Source organism: Oryx dammah, unplaced genomic scaffold (assembly GCF_014754425.2).
Source record: "Oryx dammah isolate SB20612 unplaced genomic scaffold, SCBI_Odam_1.1 HiC_scaffold_9, whole genome shotgun sequence".
Lineage (NCBI taxonomy): Eukaryota > Metazoa > Chordata > Mammalia > Artiodactyla > Bovidae > Oryx > Oryx dammah.
The window spans coordinates 11775766-11791865 of NW_024070193.1; the positions used below are offsets into that span (position 1 = coordinate 11775766).

General features: G+C 47.7%; 1 protein-coding gene across 1 annotated transcript; it reads left to right on the forward strand.

Moving 5' to 3' along the window:
- The first annotated feature begins 1424 nt into the window (after positions 1–1424).
- ALAS1 (5'-aminolevulinate synthase 1) lies at positions 1425–15761 on the forward strand. Its single transcript, XM_040247117.1, has 11 exons — positions 1425–1753; positions 2777–2995; positions 6735–7004; positions 7769–7918; positions 8795–9017; positions 9854–10038; positions 10567–10746; positions 11077–11241; positions 13178–13446; positions 14150–14312; positions 15451–15761. Exons 1-11 carry the CDS (start codon positions 1528–1530, stop codon positions 15609–15611), a joined length of 2211 nt encoding a protein of 736 aa, XP_040103051.1. The 5' UTR covers positions 1425–1527; the 3' UTR covers positions 15612–15761.
- The last annotated feature ends 339 nt before the right edge of the window (positions 15762–16100 follow it).

Here is a 16100-nt window from a genome sequence, read left to right on the forward strand (position 1 = left end):
GGCTGGAGACTCGGAGACAGGCAACTGGGAAGTACTGGACCCACCTTGACCACCATCACTCTAGACTTTGTCCCTCTAATTAACACCCACCTGAGGAAGGAGCTACCTGGGCAGCCCTTTCCTCAGGACAAGGGGAGAGCAACCCTGAGCCTGGTGCAGGCCCAGCTCAACCAAGCCCAAGTTAAGCTGGGAAGGGTGTGGAGTAAGGAGGCCATGCTGGCGTTCCTGACAGGGCTGTGTCAAGCTGTACCCTACAGGTGTGGTCTGGGAGAGACTCAAAGGAGGTAGGGCCAGTTCAACTCTGGGAGAAAGCCCTGAGTCACCCAGTTGGTGCCCAGACTGGGCGGCCAGCAAGGGACTTTGGACAGCCCACAATGGAAAATAAAAATAATCAATATGTGCCAAACCCCAACTACGGGTCAGACCCCATGCTTCCACCGCCGGCCCCTGAGTGTGTAGTGTGTGGGTTCCATCCAGCCCTGTTCCTCGTGCCCCTTCTCTGCATCAGGTTAAGTCCCTTTATCTCAGACCACAAAGTGCGATGGATAGGTCTCCTTGCACTTCTGCTCCTAGAATCCCTCCCTCCAGGTCCCTGGAAATCACCCCCAGGACCCAGGACCACACCATGCTTAAATCAGTCCAGTCCCATCTCCTCCGGGAAGCCTCCCCTGTCCCTCCCTTTCCCCCACTCCCACCCACATAAAAACAAGCCTGGGTGGGTCAGATACTCCTTAAGACCCTGGTCTGGAACTCCTACTTTCTCCTCTCTCCTCTATTCCCATAGTACCTATTTTTAAATTAAAAGACGCTTAGTCCTTGGAAGAAAAGTTATGACCAACCTAGATAGTATATTCAAAAGCAGAGACATTACTTTGCCGACTAAGGTCCGTCTAGTCAAGGCTATGGTTTTTCCTGTGGTCATGTATGGATGTGAGAGTTGGACTGTGAAGAAGGCTGAGCACTGAAGAATTGATGCTTTTGAACTGTGGTGTTGGAGAAGACCCTTGAGAGTCCCTTGGACTGCAAGGAGATCCAACCAGTCCATTCTAAAGATCAGCCCTGGGATTTCTTTGGAAGGAATGATGCTAAAGCTGAAGCTCCAGTACTTTGGCCACCTCATGCGAAGAGTTGACTCACTGGAAAAGACTCTGATGCTGGGAGGGATTGGGGGCAGGAGGAGAAGGAGACGACAGAGGATGAGATGGCTGGATGGCATCACTGACTCGATGGACGTGAGTCTGAGTGAACTCCGGGAGTTGGTGATGGACAGGGAGGCCTGGCGTGCTGCGATTCATGGGGTCGCAAAGAGTCGGACACGACTGAGCGACTGAACTGAACTGAACTGAACCCCTCAGTTGCCCTAGAGGTGCTCCCCCCCCCACCCCCGCTTTTTTATGCTCCACAAATGGTTCTGAAGCACAGGGCTACTTGGTGGAGGAAACGGCAAGGTGGTGCGGGATGAAGGTATCCGCGCACAGCACTGCACTCCATCCCCGATACAGGTAGTCCCAGTAAACCCTCTCTACCATGTCAAAGTCCGAGGAGCGCCTCCTCGCCTCGCCCCGCCCTTTCCGTGGCACGCCTGCGCAGAGGCCGCACTCGCCCAGGGCGCAAGCGCAGCTGCCCGTCTGTGTGTATATTAGGACGACAGGATCGCGGCCTGAGGGTTCTCGCAGACAAGGGCAAAGCTTGGTGCGACGCTTCCACTTGGGTACTTGCGGCCTCAGCCACCTCCGCCGAATTCCCCGCGCAGGTGAGGGCCCCGCGCTCTGCTGGCGGCGCAGCCGGGGGCAACCCGACCCCCGCGTGCCCGGCCTGCCGGCGCCCCGCTGCTCTAGCCGTTGGGACCCCATCCCCCACCGCACTGATCAACCCGCCACCTCGGGGTCAACTTTCTTGGTGCCCGATCTCCTACCACATCGGCCCCTTCGGCCATTCCCCATTTAACCGACCGCTTTCGAATGGCCATTCCCCATTTAACCCTAACCCTAACCGCTTTTGAATTTCTGTCTTAGACACCTCGTTCGTTAATCTCAAGTCCTAGACATTTCCTTCCCCACCTCTACCCTTAACTTCTGACCTCCCCTGCCCAGGACCACCGCTTTCCGCCAGACCCAAGGCCCTGGTTTTTTAACCTTTGCTTCTTCCCAGTTAGTCCAAGCGGCACTTCCCCTTGTACCCTTGGCCTTCTGTACGCCTCTCCTTTCTCAGTTATGCCCAGTTCATGGAGCGGTAGGGGCATACCCTCGGGGAAGTCCTGGCCTCAGGAACCCAGGGCTGGACTGGATGCCTTCTTGAGAGGTTTGGGAGTGTGTGGGGACCAGGAGAAGATCAGGATCCCTAAGAGTCCTCTCTGCCTGGATGGATGACAGTGGCTTCTTCCCTGGCCTCACTTCACCACCTGGGTGGGTGCCAAGGTGTCTTATCTGCACTGTGCATCTTCCTCAAGGAGCCTCTGACTTCCCAGACCTGTTCCTGACTTGTCCCTCATGTCCCAACCCCTTGGTTGTTAATCATCATTATTTAGGGTATTTGGTAAAGTAGCTTTGCAGGTGCCTTTGTAGGGAGCTGGGGAATGAAGGAGATGGTGATCTGGGTTGCATGTGATCACCACTTCTTCATCCCTCATCAGTGCTGCCCTTAGACATTTTTGAGTGAGACTCGTTAGTATCCCAGGGTACCCTTGCTACAAACTTCAGGTGACAATCCAGTGACTTTGGGGTGGTATTTGCACGAATATTAACAAGTGTTGGTGTCACTCCTCATCTTTGTGCAGGATCAGTGTACCTCCGGGAGATGGAGACTGTTGTTCGTCGCTGCCCATTCTTATCCCGAGTGCCTCAAGCCTTTCTGCAGAAGGCAGGCAAATCTCTATTGTTCTATGCCCAAAACTGCCCTAAGATGATGGAAATTGGGGCCAAGCCAGCCCCTCGGGCCCTGTCCACTTCAGCAGTCCTCTGCCAGCAGGTCACAGAAACCCCTCCAGCTAATGAGAGTAAGTGTCCTTAGCAATGACGTAGAGGGCGGTGGGATGTCTGCGTTCATTACAAGACCCTGGAAGCACTTCTTGTGCACAGTGCTGATGAGGGTCACGCTGAGGGGGTTACTCTGTGCCAGGCTCGGTTCTCTGCATAGATCATCTCATGGAATCATCATCCTAACTCCACAACGTAGGCACTTTCCGTTTTCACATCTTTAAAGGTGAAACGGTGGCCAGTGTTCCACCTTATGGATTGCATGTTGGTATCTGTTGGGAGTTTGTCAGTGCCTCATTCATGTAAGCCTAAGAATTTGGAATCTTTCTGTAAAGATGGAATCTGGAAGCCTGTAACTTCTGAAGTTGTGATTTTTTTTTTCTTCTCTTTTTTCCTTCCCTTTGCTATGTTGCCTGACCTGTGTCTTTTGCCCTCAACTGCTTTCTCTGTGCTATGCCTTCCCAAATTCCTGCTAATTACTTAGGCAGTCACACCTTTTTTTTTTTTTTTTTTAAATCACTTGTTCCTTTGGCTATACCAAGGTCTTAGTTGCAACATGTGAAATCTAGTTCCCTGACCAGGGATCAATCCCAAGCCTCTGGCACTGGGGAGCAGAGTCTCAGCCACTAGACCATAAGGAAAGTCTCAGACAGTCACTTATCTTATACTTTCATCTTTTTGTCTGGCTCCAGACCATGTGGGCTATTCCAGACTAAACCATCTTCAAAGTCAACTCTGTTAGTTGCTCAGTTGGGTCCAATGATTTGCGACCCCATGGGCTATGTAGCCTGTCACGCTCTTCTGTCCACAGGATTCTCCAGGCAAGAGTACTGGAGTGGCTTGCCATTTCCTTCTCCAGGCAGGTTCTGTACCATCTGAGCCACCAGGAAAACCCAGAAAGTCAACTGTGCCTGTGTGCTTTTTGGTTACGTTAGGCTACACTGAGGTATCCAGCAACCCCTGAATTTCACGGGCTTAACACACAAAAGATTTCTATCTTGTTCATACAAGGTAGGTCATGTTGTTCACACTTGGGGTCATCAGGGCCATTTTCTTCTAAGCAGTGACCTGGGGTTCACACTTTGGTGTCCTACAGCTTTACCTCTGAAATCGATGGCTTTTGGGTCACTACCGCATGACGGGAAAGTGAGGAGGTCTCACATCAGCTCATCTTTTAAAAACTTTTCATAACAGTGAATTTGATTTTGAACAACAGTAATCAGTGAGGGCCAGCTTTGTTTCACTTGTGTCCCCATTTACCGTGTCTACTCCCACTGTACTATTTTGAAACTGGTTCCAGAAATCTCCTCTGTAAATAAAAAGATACAAGTTCTAAAACCACCATTATGGTGCCATTATCACGTCTAAAAGATGATGCAGCTTCCTAATATCATCAGATACTCACTGATCCCCACCAGCTCTTGGGTATTTTAGCCAGGAAGCAACACATAACAGCTGTTGGCCAGAACTAGTAACAGAGCTCCAACTAAATGCAAGCATGCTGTCCTTATTCTCTCTTTTTTTTTTTTTTTTACTGTACAAAGTACATATAATATAAAACTTCCCATTGCAACCACTTTTAATTATACAGTGGTATTAAGTATATTCATATTGCTCTGCAGCCATCACCACCATGCAATGTCCAGAACTCTTTTCATTGTCCCAGAATGAAACTCTGTGGCAACTCAATCCTAACTCCCCCCACCCCATTTTCCTCCCCCAGGCCCTGGCAGACATGATTGAACAGAATCTCTCTCTGACTACTCTAGAAATGTCACTTAAATGGAATCATACAGAATTTGTTAAAGTAGTAACTTTTTTTTAACACATATATCTTTGTATATTAATTTTTAAATTTTTGTTTTTCATAAAGAGATCAGAGATTTCTAGTCTTTTCCAGGAGAGAATTCAACTTTTCAGATTCCACTTAATTCTGGGGAATAATTTACCCTAGAGGCTTGTTAGGTATGTTCTTTGGGTATGAACTTGTAAGAAAGGAATGTTTTTTTCTTTTAGTAGAAAGGATTTAATCCTTTGTAGGATTCTTTTTTCCTCCGTACCATTGTTTAGGAATTAGTTATGGCTTTTTTTAACTGAACAATCAAAACCCTGTTTTACCAGTCTGTCCTAGCAATAGATTCCTCTTGTATTCCTGGTTGAGTAAAATGTGACTTGTCCACTTGATAGACCATCATGTAACCATCCCAAATCATACTCAAAATATTTACTAGCTTATACAGATCTTGATGATGAAAAGGGCATATTAAAACAAGCATACAGGTGGCTCAGCTGCTCAAGAATCTGCCTGCAGTGGGGGAGACCTGAGTTCGACCCCTGGGTTGGGAAGATCCCCTGGAGAAGGGAACAGCTACCCACTCCAGTATTCTGGCCAGAATTCCATGGACTGCGTAGTTCATGGGGTCACAAAGAGTCAGACATGACTAGGCGACTTTCACTTCAACAACATACAGAATAAGTAAAATTTTTTTTCTAAACGCACACAAAAGGGGAAAAGACAGTTAATATCCGAGCTGTCTGCAGTGGTTATGGCAGGGGGTTGTTGGCTTTCTGGTTTTCTGGTGTCTTTGTTTTGGCACACCGCACAGCATGTGCAACGTCCCCAGCCAGGAACTGAACCTGTGCCCCAGTAGTGGAATTCTGGAGTCTCAGCCACTAGACCACCAGGGAAGTCCTGAAATGCTTATTATTATTTTTTAATGGTTACGTTTTGAATGATAGAACTCTATTTTTCTAGGCTTCCCACACTGAATATGTATTCAATGACTTTTATAGTGAATGAAAAATGAAAGCAGTTTTTTTTTGGCCATAACACATGGCATATGAGATCATAGTTCCCTGATCAGGGATTGAACCTGTGCCCTCCTATAATGGAAATGCAGAGTCCTAACAGGGACACGGGAGCCTGGCGGGCTGCCATCTCTGGGGTCGCACAGAGTTGGACACGACTGAACAACTTAGCAGCAGCAGCAGCAGCAACCACTGGACTGCCAGGAAAGTCCCATTTCTGTTTTTTTTTTTTTAACTTTCCTTTTAGAAGATTTTAATAAAAACTGTATTACTGTATGGAGACATCTTACCCAAGTTATAGGAGAGCATGGCCTGTGACTCACAGGAGTATCCCAGGATGATGAAAGACTTCCAGAAGGAAGATGACCACATTTGCTCAAGGGGAGAGGAAAGTCTAGGAAATTAATTCCCAGCCAACTATGTTAAGTCATGAACTTCTTTGAGCCATTTAGAGAAAAGTGATAGTTTATATGTTAAGTAACAGCACGCTTTTTTTTGGTCAAGAATCTAAACCAATGAATGGTTTTGGTCTAGAAAATATTAGCAGAGAAAAAGTTGTATGACCATTTCCAAATACCTTCAAGAGTGTGTCCTCTCATGAAATAGGCTGAGTGTACTTGGGGCATATTTACTGAAAATAATCCAACTCAAGAATGCAGGGCCATCTAGAACTAGAAAGTACTACTTTGGGGATTGATATATGAGAGGTACTGTGGGTTTGAGCAGTAGGTGGACTGTGCCAATTAACTCTTCACAGGAGCATTGTTTCCAGTGAGACAGATGGGAAAGCAGTTGAATTTGCAGAACCCGGTAAGAATAAACTGGTGTCTGGATCCTGAGGTAGAGGAAGTATAAAGTGTGTCTTCGAGGCAACAAGAGAAAGAAACAAGTGGGCCTCCGTGTCCTGAGCAGCCAGATCCGATGCTTCAGTTTTTCCATTTCCCCCCTCAGAGGACAAAACCGCCAAAGCCGAAGTGCAGCAGGTTCCTGACGGATTGCAGCAGGCTCCTGATGGATCCCAGCAGGCTCCTGATGGATCCCAGCAGACTGCAGATGGCACGCAGCTTCCGTCTGGACACCCTCCCCTCGCCTCGAGCCAGGGCACTGGGAGCAAGTGCCCTTTCCTGGCCGCCGAGATGAGCCAGGGCGGCAGCAGTGTCTTCCGCAAAGCCAGCCTGGCGCTTCAGGAAGATGTGCGGGAGATGCATGCCGTGAGGGAAGGTAAACTGCCAGGGACCCTCACAAGAGTGAAGAGGCCCTTCAGCTTCTCCAGACCCTCAGATTTGTCTGAGCTATTACTAGGGGAGCATTTCTGTCCGTATCTTCCTCTTTAGGGCCAAGGAGAAAGGTCATCCAGATAGGGGACTGTGTGGTAAAATGTGGGAGTTTCTTTTCTCTGTGTTGTGTAGGGTGTGACCAGCTTTTACAGTAACTAATTTCTGAAAATACCCCGTAGGCATAAACTGTTACCTGGTTGCCCTGTGTTTCTTTCCCATCGTCTGGTGGGATAAAAGGGGAAAAACAGTGTTACTGCAGTTAGTGCTGGTCTTAGGACTCCCAAGCTGTCTTAGTGGTGGTAGCTGTGTGGTAGCCTTTATTCCATTTGTGGCTGTATCCATGGCACACACAAGGTCCCCAAGAAACCTCGCCAGCAGAAATGATCAAATGGCTGCAATTGTTTTCTATAAAGAAAATTGTCTCAGTTAGGGTTGGGGGGTGCAATGGGGAAGGCATGCTAACCAGCCAGGGGGGGAAAAAAAGCTTCAGAGTTTAATGTTCCTCAAAGCTGGCTGGTAGCTCTGAAAACAAAACCAAACAGTAACTAAAGAAGAGAGGCTTCATATATTCAGTTACATCTCACTTTGGTTATGATGGGCTATTTTTATGAACTAGGCAGTAAGCCATTTTTGACAATATGTCTGGAAGGCATTGTGGACTCAGAATAGAACACTGATCCCCTGTGCCTCTTGTTACTTGTATTCCAGAGGTTGCCCAAACCTCAGTGAATCCCAGTGTGATTAACGTGAAGACCGAAGGAGGGGAGCCGAATGGACTGTTGAAGAACTTTCAGGATATCATGCGAAAGCAACGACCAGAAGGAGTGTCCCACCTTCTTCAAGATAACTTGCCAAAATGTAAGTCTCCTTGATATTTGCCCGGTGGAAGACCGTTTATAACTTAAACATACATCAGGTTAAACATATCATTGCATGGTGAGTTGAGGATTAAAAACCATGTCCCTGGGACTTCCCTGGTGGTCCAGTGGTTAAGACTTAGCACTCCCAAGGCAGGGGACCCGAGTTGCATCCCGGGTAAGGTAACTAGATCCCACACGCCACAACTAAAGATCCCTCATACCACAACTAACAGAAGATTCTACATGCTGCAACTATTAATAAGACCCAGTGCAGCCAAATTAATTAAAAAAAAAAAAAAACATGCCCCTTGCTTGATGCAGGTTGGTGCTCTTGTCTATAGTAAATGCCAGTCCTGTGGAGAGCCTGCCTCCTCTCTCTTGGCACCTACTGTCTGCTTATGGAAAGTGAAAAGTGAAAGTTGCTCAGTCCGCCTCTTTGCAACCCCATGGAGTATACAGTCCATGGAATTTTCCAGACCATTATACTGGAGTGGGTAGCCTTTCCCTTCTCCAGGGGATCTTCCCAACCCAAGGATTGAACCCAAGTCTCCCACATTGTGGGCGGATTCTTTACCAGCTGAAATTGAGTTAAACCATGAATTAAACTGGGGTCTCCTGCATTACAGGAGGATTCTTTACCAACTGAGCTATCAGGGTGGGGGTTATGCTAAATGCTTGGCACATACAGTGTCCTTTGAGACATACAGTCTTAAGATGAGGGCGTCAAGACACTTGCCCAGATGAGTACTTCCTTCATTTGTCCAGAACCTCCCTACTGCCAAGTGACTGAGCTGGGATGAGAACCCAGGTCTTCACCAAAGCCTAGATGTGCTTTTTAACCATCAGACTGTACCATCTTTTGCTTGGTTTTCAGCTGTTTGCACTTTTCAGTATGATCGTTTCTTTGAGAAGAAAATTGATGAGAAAAAAAATGACCATAGCTATCGAGTTTTCAAAACTGTGAACCGGAAGGCGCAGTCCTTCCCCATGGCAGATGACTATTCGGACTCTCTCATCAGCAAAAAGCAAGTGTCTGTCTGGTGTAGCAATGACTACCTAGGAATGAGTCGCCACCCACGGGTGTGTGGAGCCGTCATGTAAGTAGCTCTCAGCTTTCAGATACCACTGGCATAAGCATGACTTAGCAAGACATTGATAATTTACAGGGATTGGATCTTTTATAGGGGAGAATTTTTAAAGCTAAATTTTTAGCCTTTAAAAATATGTACACATTAATTTTAGAGAACTCTAAAGTTGATGGAGCCCCTCTTTGTGCAAGGGTTCAAGTTTATGGGCTCGTTGACTATATGTCTGCTCACTTCCAACTTCTCCATAAGCAAGGACCCCTCTTACACCAAGCAGTCTTGGACATAACATGCCCTGCCTTATAGGTGTGGATGGAGAAATACAAATCGAGCAGCAGGGGATGGTAGAGCCCGTCATTCATGTCCTTCAGGAGGTTTGCCATGGTATGGACACCTGAGAGAGGTGCTGGCCAAATTCCCCAAGGAGACTTGCCAGAGAGAGCCCAGTCTGAGGTTTAGTACTAGAGACAGCCTAAGATTATGGGACTGGTTCGCAGAGGGTATAACTGACAATCAGTCAAGATGTCCCTCTAGAGCCTGAGGTCTTGTTATTGGAGAAAGAGAAGTTTGTCAGAGAAAAGAAACCTTCGTAAATTAACTAAACTCAACTAAGACTGGTAAGTGGACACTTGCTCTTGATCCCCCCCGAGGCATCATCACCCCGGTGTTGAGACTTTCTCCCACCCAGTCTAGACAGGAAGTGGTTGAAACTTCTGGCTGCATATTCACAGGGAAAGAAGCGCTACATCAACATCAGTTTCAGTCTCCTGGATCCTAGAGGGAGGAACTGTTCTTACAGTATTCAGAACCATGAGATTTATTTTCTGTCTGCTTTTTTTTTTTTTAAGAGACACTTTGAAACAGCATGGTACTGGAGCAGGGGGTACTAGAAATATTTCTGGAACTAGTAAATTCCACGTGGACCTGGAACGGGAGCTGGCTGACCTCCACGGGAAAGATGCCGCACTCTTGTTCTCCTCGTGTTTTGTGGCCAATGACTCAACCCTCTTCACTCTGGCTAAGATGATGCCAGGTAGGAAGCCTGCTGTGGGTGCCTTAGAACTGTCTGGGTTTCTTAATAGTAACAGGAAGATGACAAAAAAGACTTACCCAGACCACTCAAGAGATACGCTAGGAACTCCTGAACTGAGTTAACACTTCATGAAGTGTTACATTCTGAGTTCCAGTAGAGCAGGATAACAATGAAGAATCAGACTTGCAGGGCTTGTCCTTACAGTAATTGCTTCCAGTGTGCTTTGTATTCCAAGAAAATCTTTTGGAGAATTCTCTTAATCGTGTAGTTATCTTTTGATTGAGTTTGGAGTGAGGCAGCCAGATTTAAAAGCAGATTAACTGTGTGCCACTGGGTTATTTTGTATCTATGGGCCTTCTCAGAGGAGAAGCACTAGTTAGTTATTTTGCCAGAAAGAAACTGGCATGCAGGGTCTTTTTCCTACGGGGCAAAGAAGCATTTTCAGGGCAAAGTCTGTTGTCCTTGACTGTTGAGAAAATAATTTAGCTTTGGTACAGATAGCAATAAAGCACATTTTTGTCTTGTTAGGCTGTGAGATTTACTCTGACGCTGGGAACCATGCCTCCATGATCCAAGGGATTCGGAACAGCGGAGTGCCAAAGTACATCTTCCGCCACAACGATGTCAGCCACCTCCGAGAACTGCTGCAAAGGTCTGACCCTGCCGTGCCGAAGATCGTCGCCTTTGAAACTGTCCACTCAATGGACGGTAAGTCTATCGAGAGGCCAGCCTGAAAACTTTTAATGAATACAAGGCCTGAACTTAAAAGCGTGACGTTATTTTTATAGTTTCTTTTCTTTTCACTTTCTGCCAGGATTTTGTAGTTGGGGGACACTATAGATTTGGATGATTGTAGATATTCTACTTTGGTTTTTACTAAGTTCCAAATCTCAAAACAGTCCAGAAGCTGGGGGAAGTTCATTGCTTTCCCCAATATTAAAAATATCTTAGAAGGTAAGTTACTGTGTTCTAATCCTTACCAAAAGAGAAATCTGTGACACAGCAAGTGTTTCCGCACGGTCTGTGGTCTCTCCTCAGGGGCAGTGTGCCCGCTGGAAGAGCTCTGTGATGTGGCCCACGAGTTTGGAGCAATCACCTTCGTGGATGAGGTCCATGCAGTGGGGCTCTACGGGCTGCAAGGCGGAGGGATTGGCGATCGGGATGGAGTTATGCCAAAAATGGACATCATTTCTGGAACACTTGGTATGTGTGCTCTGCACAGTCTGTAATCCATACCAAAATTAAATTCTGACTCAGTGGTAAAGAACCCACCTGCCAGTGCAGGAGATGAGAGTTCCATCCCTAGGTCAGAAAGATCCCCTAGAGGAGGAAATGGCAACCCACTCCAATATTCTTGCCTAGGAAATCCCATGGACAGAGGAGCCTGGGGACTAGTCTATGGGGTTGCAAGAGTCGGACAAAATTTAGCAACAACAAAACCAAGGGCTGCTGGTCTAATGGGTCAGGTGAGGAGATGGTCTGATAGCATCTAAAGCCTGGGTCACTTTTTTGAGCAAGTTTTTATTTTCTCAGTGAGTGGCACAGTTTAGCAGAATCCTTTGAGTCATGGAGGCCTGGCCAGCAGAATCAAAGTAAATCTCATAGCCTGACATGACGGAAGTACCATTTGTTGCCCTCTGAGCTCATTCCAAATGTAGTTGTGGGTCTAGGTATACACCACGATAATGGCCTTTACTCTCTCTACATCAGATTGTTCCCTTATATTAAAAAGAAATTAAAAGGAAGAATTTTCGTGCTGTTCTCCTGGAGCCACAGGTCCAGGTGCTGGGTGTGAAGCGCTGAGCTCTGTCCCTAGCACAGGGGGGTAGTCCAGGTCACCCAGTGTCTTTGTATATCCTCTGCTCCTCCTAGTTGAGAGGCAGTGTCTCTTGGAGCAACTCCAGACTCCACAGCCATGCTGCCTGCTGGGTCTAAGTCTAGCCTGTGTAACTCACTATCGGTATGACCTTGGATTGGTGGTTAACTTCTCTGTGCCTTAGTTTCTTCATGGAGGCAACAGCAGACCCCCACCTCAGTTCGAAGAATGTAAGTGAACAGTATACAGACAATTACTATAGGCCTTCTCTTCGTCTATGAGACAAAAATGTCATCTATACTAATTTGAGAATTTCAGAAGTTAGTAAAGCGGCTGGAGACACACGCAGTGGCTGGCTAAAATGCCACTTTACAGCCTGTATTTGGTAAAGGAATGGCAAGCAAAAAAGAGTGTCCTTCAGCCCCGTCAAAGGGCATGAGAATGCCGTGCAGACCAGGAGAGCCTGGGGCTCTTGGGGCAGAGCCCTGCCCGGAGGTGAACTCTTGTTCTAGTGTCCTGTCCTGATTCCAGCTGCCCTTTTCTTATAAAGAGCTCTCATGACGTGGGCCCTTTGAAGGTATGGTCCCTGAGAGATGAAAAGGGCTGGAGAGAAAAATTTTCCATTGTGACAGCTTATACCAGTCCAATCATGTGTGGGGTTGAAGCAAGAATGTTAATTACAGAACATAATGTTTTAAGATCGAGGACTCTTCTGGAGTCCTTAATCTTGAAACCTGAGATACCAATTATATAAGGGAACTCAAGAAAAAGGAAAAATGAGGCCAGCCCTAAATCAGCCATAACAGGGTCTAAGTTTTCATGTTTATCCAGCAAACACTCCTTGTTGGAGTTTTGTGATTACTTAAGTAGAAATTAATACCAGTCCTGCCAAAACAAATTAAGTGTCTTTAGCTAGCTGACATTCTGGCCTCAAGGGTAACACAGTGAGCACCCAGCTGGACCCTGTCCAGAGCAGGCACAGTGCAGAGTGCGGAGGATGCAGGTGACCTAGGTGGGCAGGGAGGACAGAGGGGAGGTGGCACTTGGTGTTAGGCATGCTGGGACCAGCCACTGGTGCCAAGACCTAGTCTGGAGACCTGCGCTTTGATCCTGATCAGACACCAGCTTGGCCATGTGACTTTGGGCAAGACCCTTTCGTAACATTCTCAGCTTTTTCCCTTTTGGAAATGGGCTGCTGTCCCTTGATTTCAGTCTTAGGACAAACAAAGGAGAGAGAGAAGAGTAAGTGTTCTGAGGCTCTGCAGCGCCTGGCTGTGCACACTTAGGGCAGCCGCTGTAATAAATGAACCCGTCTCCTCCTAGGCAAAGCCATTGGCTGCGTCGGAGGGTACGTCGCCAGCACGAGTTCCCTGATCGACACCATCCGGTCCTATGCAGCAGGCTTCATCTTCACCACCTCCCTGCCGCCCATGCTGCTGGCTGGAGCGCTGGAGTCCGTGCGGATCCTGAGGAGCACTGAGGGCCGGGCCCTTCGCCGCCAACACCAGCGCAACGTGAAGCTCCTGAGGCAGATGCTGATGGATGCCGGCCTGCCAGTGGTCCACTGCCCCAGTCACATCATCCCTGTCCGGGTAATGACCTGTCTATGACTGGACTTGCTGGGGGCTGGGTCTCTGCCCTTGACCAGGAGATGTTCTGGTTCATGCCTTCCTGAACTTGGGCCGGGCAGGGTGACTGTTGGGGCCAAGGGCTGTAGCCAGTGGCCGTCTGCCATGTTTCTGCCTTTGGCTGACTTCACAGCGAGAATGAAGCCTTTGAGCCCAGCAGGCTGGAGCAGAGGTTCCTTCTCCAGCACACTAGCCTTGACAGGGTAAACACAGAGCTTGTGTCTGGGAAGCTCTGAAAGCCGGAGCTTGGCTAGCTCTAAAGTATTGCTGTTTATTCATTTCCTTGTGACATAGGTCTTGCTCTGCCTGCTACAAAGGGCAGCCCTGTTGGCGTCACAGTTGAATTCATCTGAGTAACAGAGCTGGTATCACCAAAGCTGCCTTCATCCCCAGGGTGCACACACCCACTGCCATCACAATAGGCTCATGGGAGTTCCCGCTTCCCCCCTTTGGATCCTGGGAGGGAGATCAGTGTGAAAGTTACTTCTACTATGGTTTCAGTTCTCTGATCTGTGGTAAACAACCCTTTAAACTGCAGGTGTCGGGGCAGCACTCTGCCTCTCTGCCAGGCTTCCATATGCAGGTCGAGCCCAAGCCACTTGGACACGCGTGTGACGAGTCTCTGCTGTCTGGTTCCAGCCTTATCTTCTGTTATTATCAATCTTAGGTGGCAGATGCTGCTAAAAACACGGAGGTCTGTGATGAACTAATGACTAGACATAATATCTATGTCCAAGCGATCAATTACCCCACAGTGCCCCGGGGCGAGGAGCTGCTGCGCATCGCCCCCACGCCCCACCACACGCCGCAGATGATGAGCTACTTCGTGGGTGAGTAGCCAGGGAGCCGCCAGAGCCCCGCGGGAGAGTGGCGTGAAGCTGTCTGCAGCATTTATAATTCAAGCCATTCAGATTTGTCTCTTCTTTTTCCAAGTAATTAAGAATATTCTCAGGTGGTAGAGAAGTGTGAAAGACGTTTAGTCGTTTGCTCCACTTCATGGGAAGCACTGAGGGAGCCTGCTGTCGGCTCACTGTTCCCATCCATGCCTCTGTCTGACTCAGGGACCCCCAGTGGTGGCTGCTGCAGGAGAGATGCCTCTGACAGCCTAAGCCTGCCCGGGCCTCCAGAGCTCAGCTCTGCACTTCTCTCTCCTCTGAAAACCGACTACACACCTAACCCCTTCTGTTCAGCATTTCATATTCTCATAGTTCTGTATAACGCAGGTCTTTCCGCCTGCGTCCAGCTGAAGGCAGAGACTGAACTCATAGCTGCCTCTGCCTCGGAGGTGTGTTGCCCCCCTGAGCCTCCGCCGCCACCCACAGTGGTTCCCTGCCTCTAGCCTTTCGGGCTCCTCTGCAAGGAATAATCCCCCTCCACACAGTGCAGCCATGTGGGAGCAGCTTCTTCTCTGAAGGGTGTAAAGTAAAGCCTGACCTGGGTTTTCTCTGTTTTTTAAGTAACACCCTATTAAGATAAAATTCAGATAAAACAAATTCTAACCTTTCAGAACACATAATTCAGTGGCTTTTAAGTAATGTTGTGTAACCGTCAGCATTCTGATGCCAGAATGTTTTTATCACCTCAGGGAGAAACTTTACACCACTTAGCAGCCACATCCCAGTCCTGATCCACTTTTTGTCTGTGGACTTGCCTATACATAACATTTTATGTAAATGGAATCGTACAATATATGGCCCTTTATGCCTGACTTATTTCACAGCACAGTGTGTTCAAGGTAGCTTGAATCAGCACTTCATTCCTACCAAATAATTCTCCTCAGTACAGATATACCACATTTTGTTTATCCATCAATTGGTGGATGTTTGGATTGTTTCCACTTTTTGACTATTATGAAAAAAAAAAGAATGCTGCTGTGAACACTTGTGTAAAAGTTATTATTGGGGACATATATTTCCATTTGTCCTGGGTATGTACTTCCTCTAATTTTAAAAAACTTGCTCCTCACAGATCATCTGCTGGCCACATGGAAGCGAGTTGGGCTGGAACTCAAGCCACATTCCTCAGCCGAGTGCAACTTCTGCAGGAGGCCACTGCATTTTGAAATGATGAGCGAAAGAGAGAAATCCTACTTCTCCGGTATGAGCAAGCTGGTATCTGCTCAGGCCTGAATGTGCTGTGCCCGAAGTTACTCCACCTACCCCAAGTCACATTGTATCCAGGTAGTCCCTCCACAGTTGTCTTTGTATGTGAATTAAATTATATTAATTTTAATCTATGGTAAACATGTAGTCCAGAAAATAAATTCTTGTCTAAATCAGGGTTCCTCTTTTTACTGGCTACTGAATCAAAACGTCATTCATCCCCTTAAACTCAGTCTGTATTGCTGAGATGTGTGAGATGGGTGAAAATATCCTGGTCCCAGGTAGTGGCTCCAGACCCTACCCACGATGGCACGGCCTCTCAGAATGCTGGGAGCTGCTACTGCTGCTGCCGCTGCTGAGTCACTTCAGTCATGTCCGACTCTGTGCGACCCCCATAGACGGCAGCCCACCAGGCTCCCCCGTCCCTGGGATTCTCCAGGCAAGAACACTGGAGTGAGTTGCCATTTCCTTCTCCAATGCATGAAAGTGAAAGGTGAAAGTGAAGTCACTCACTCG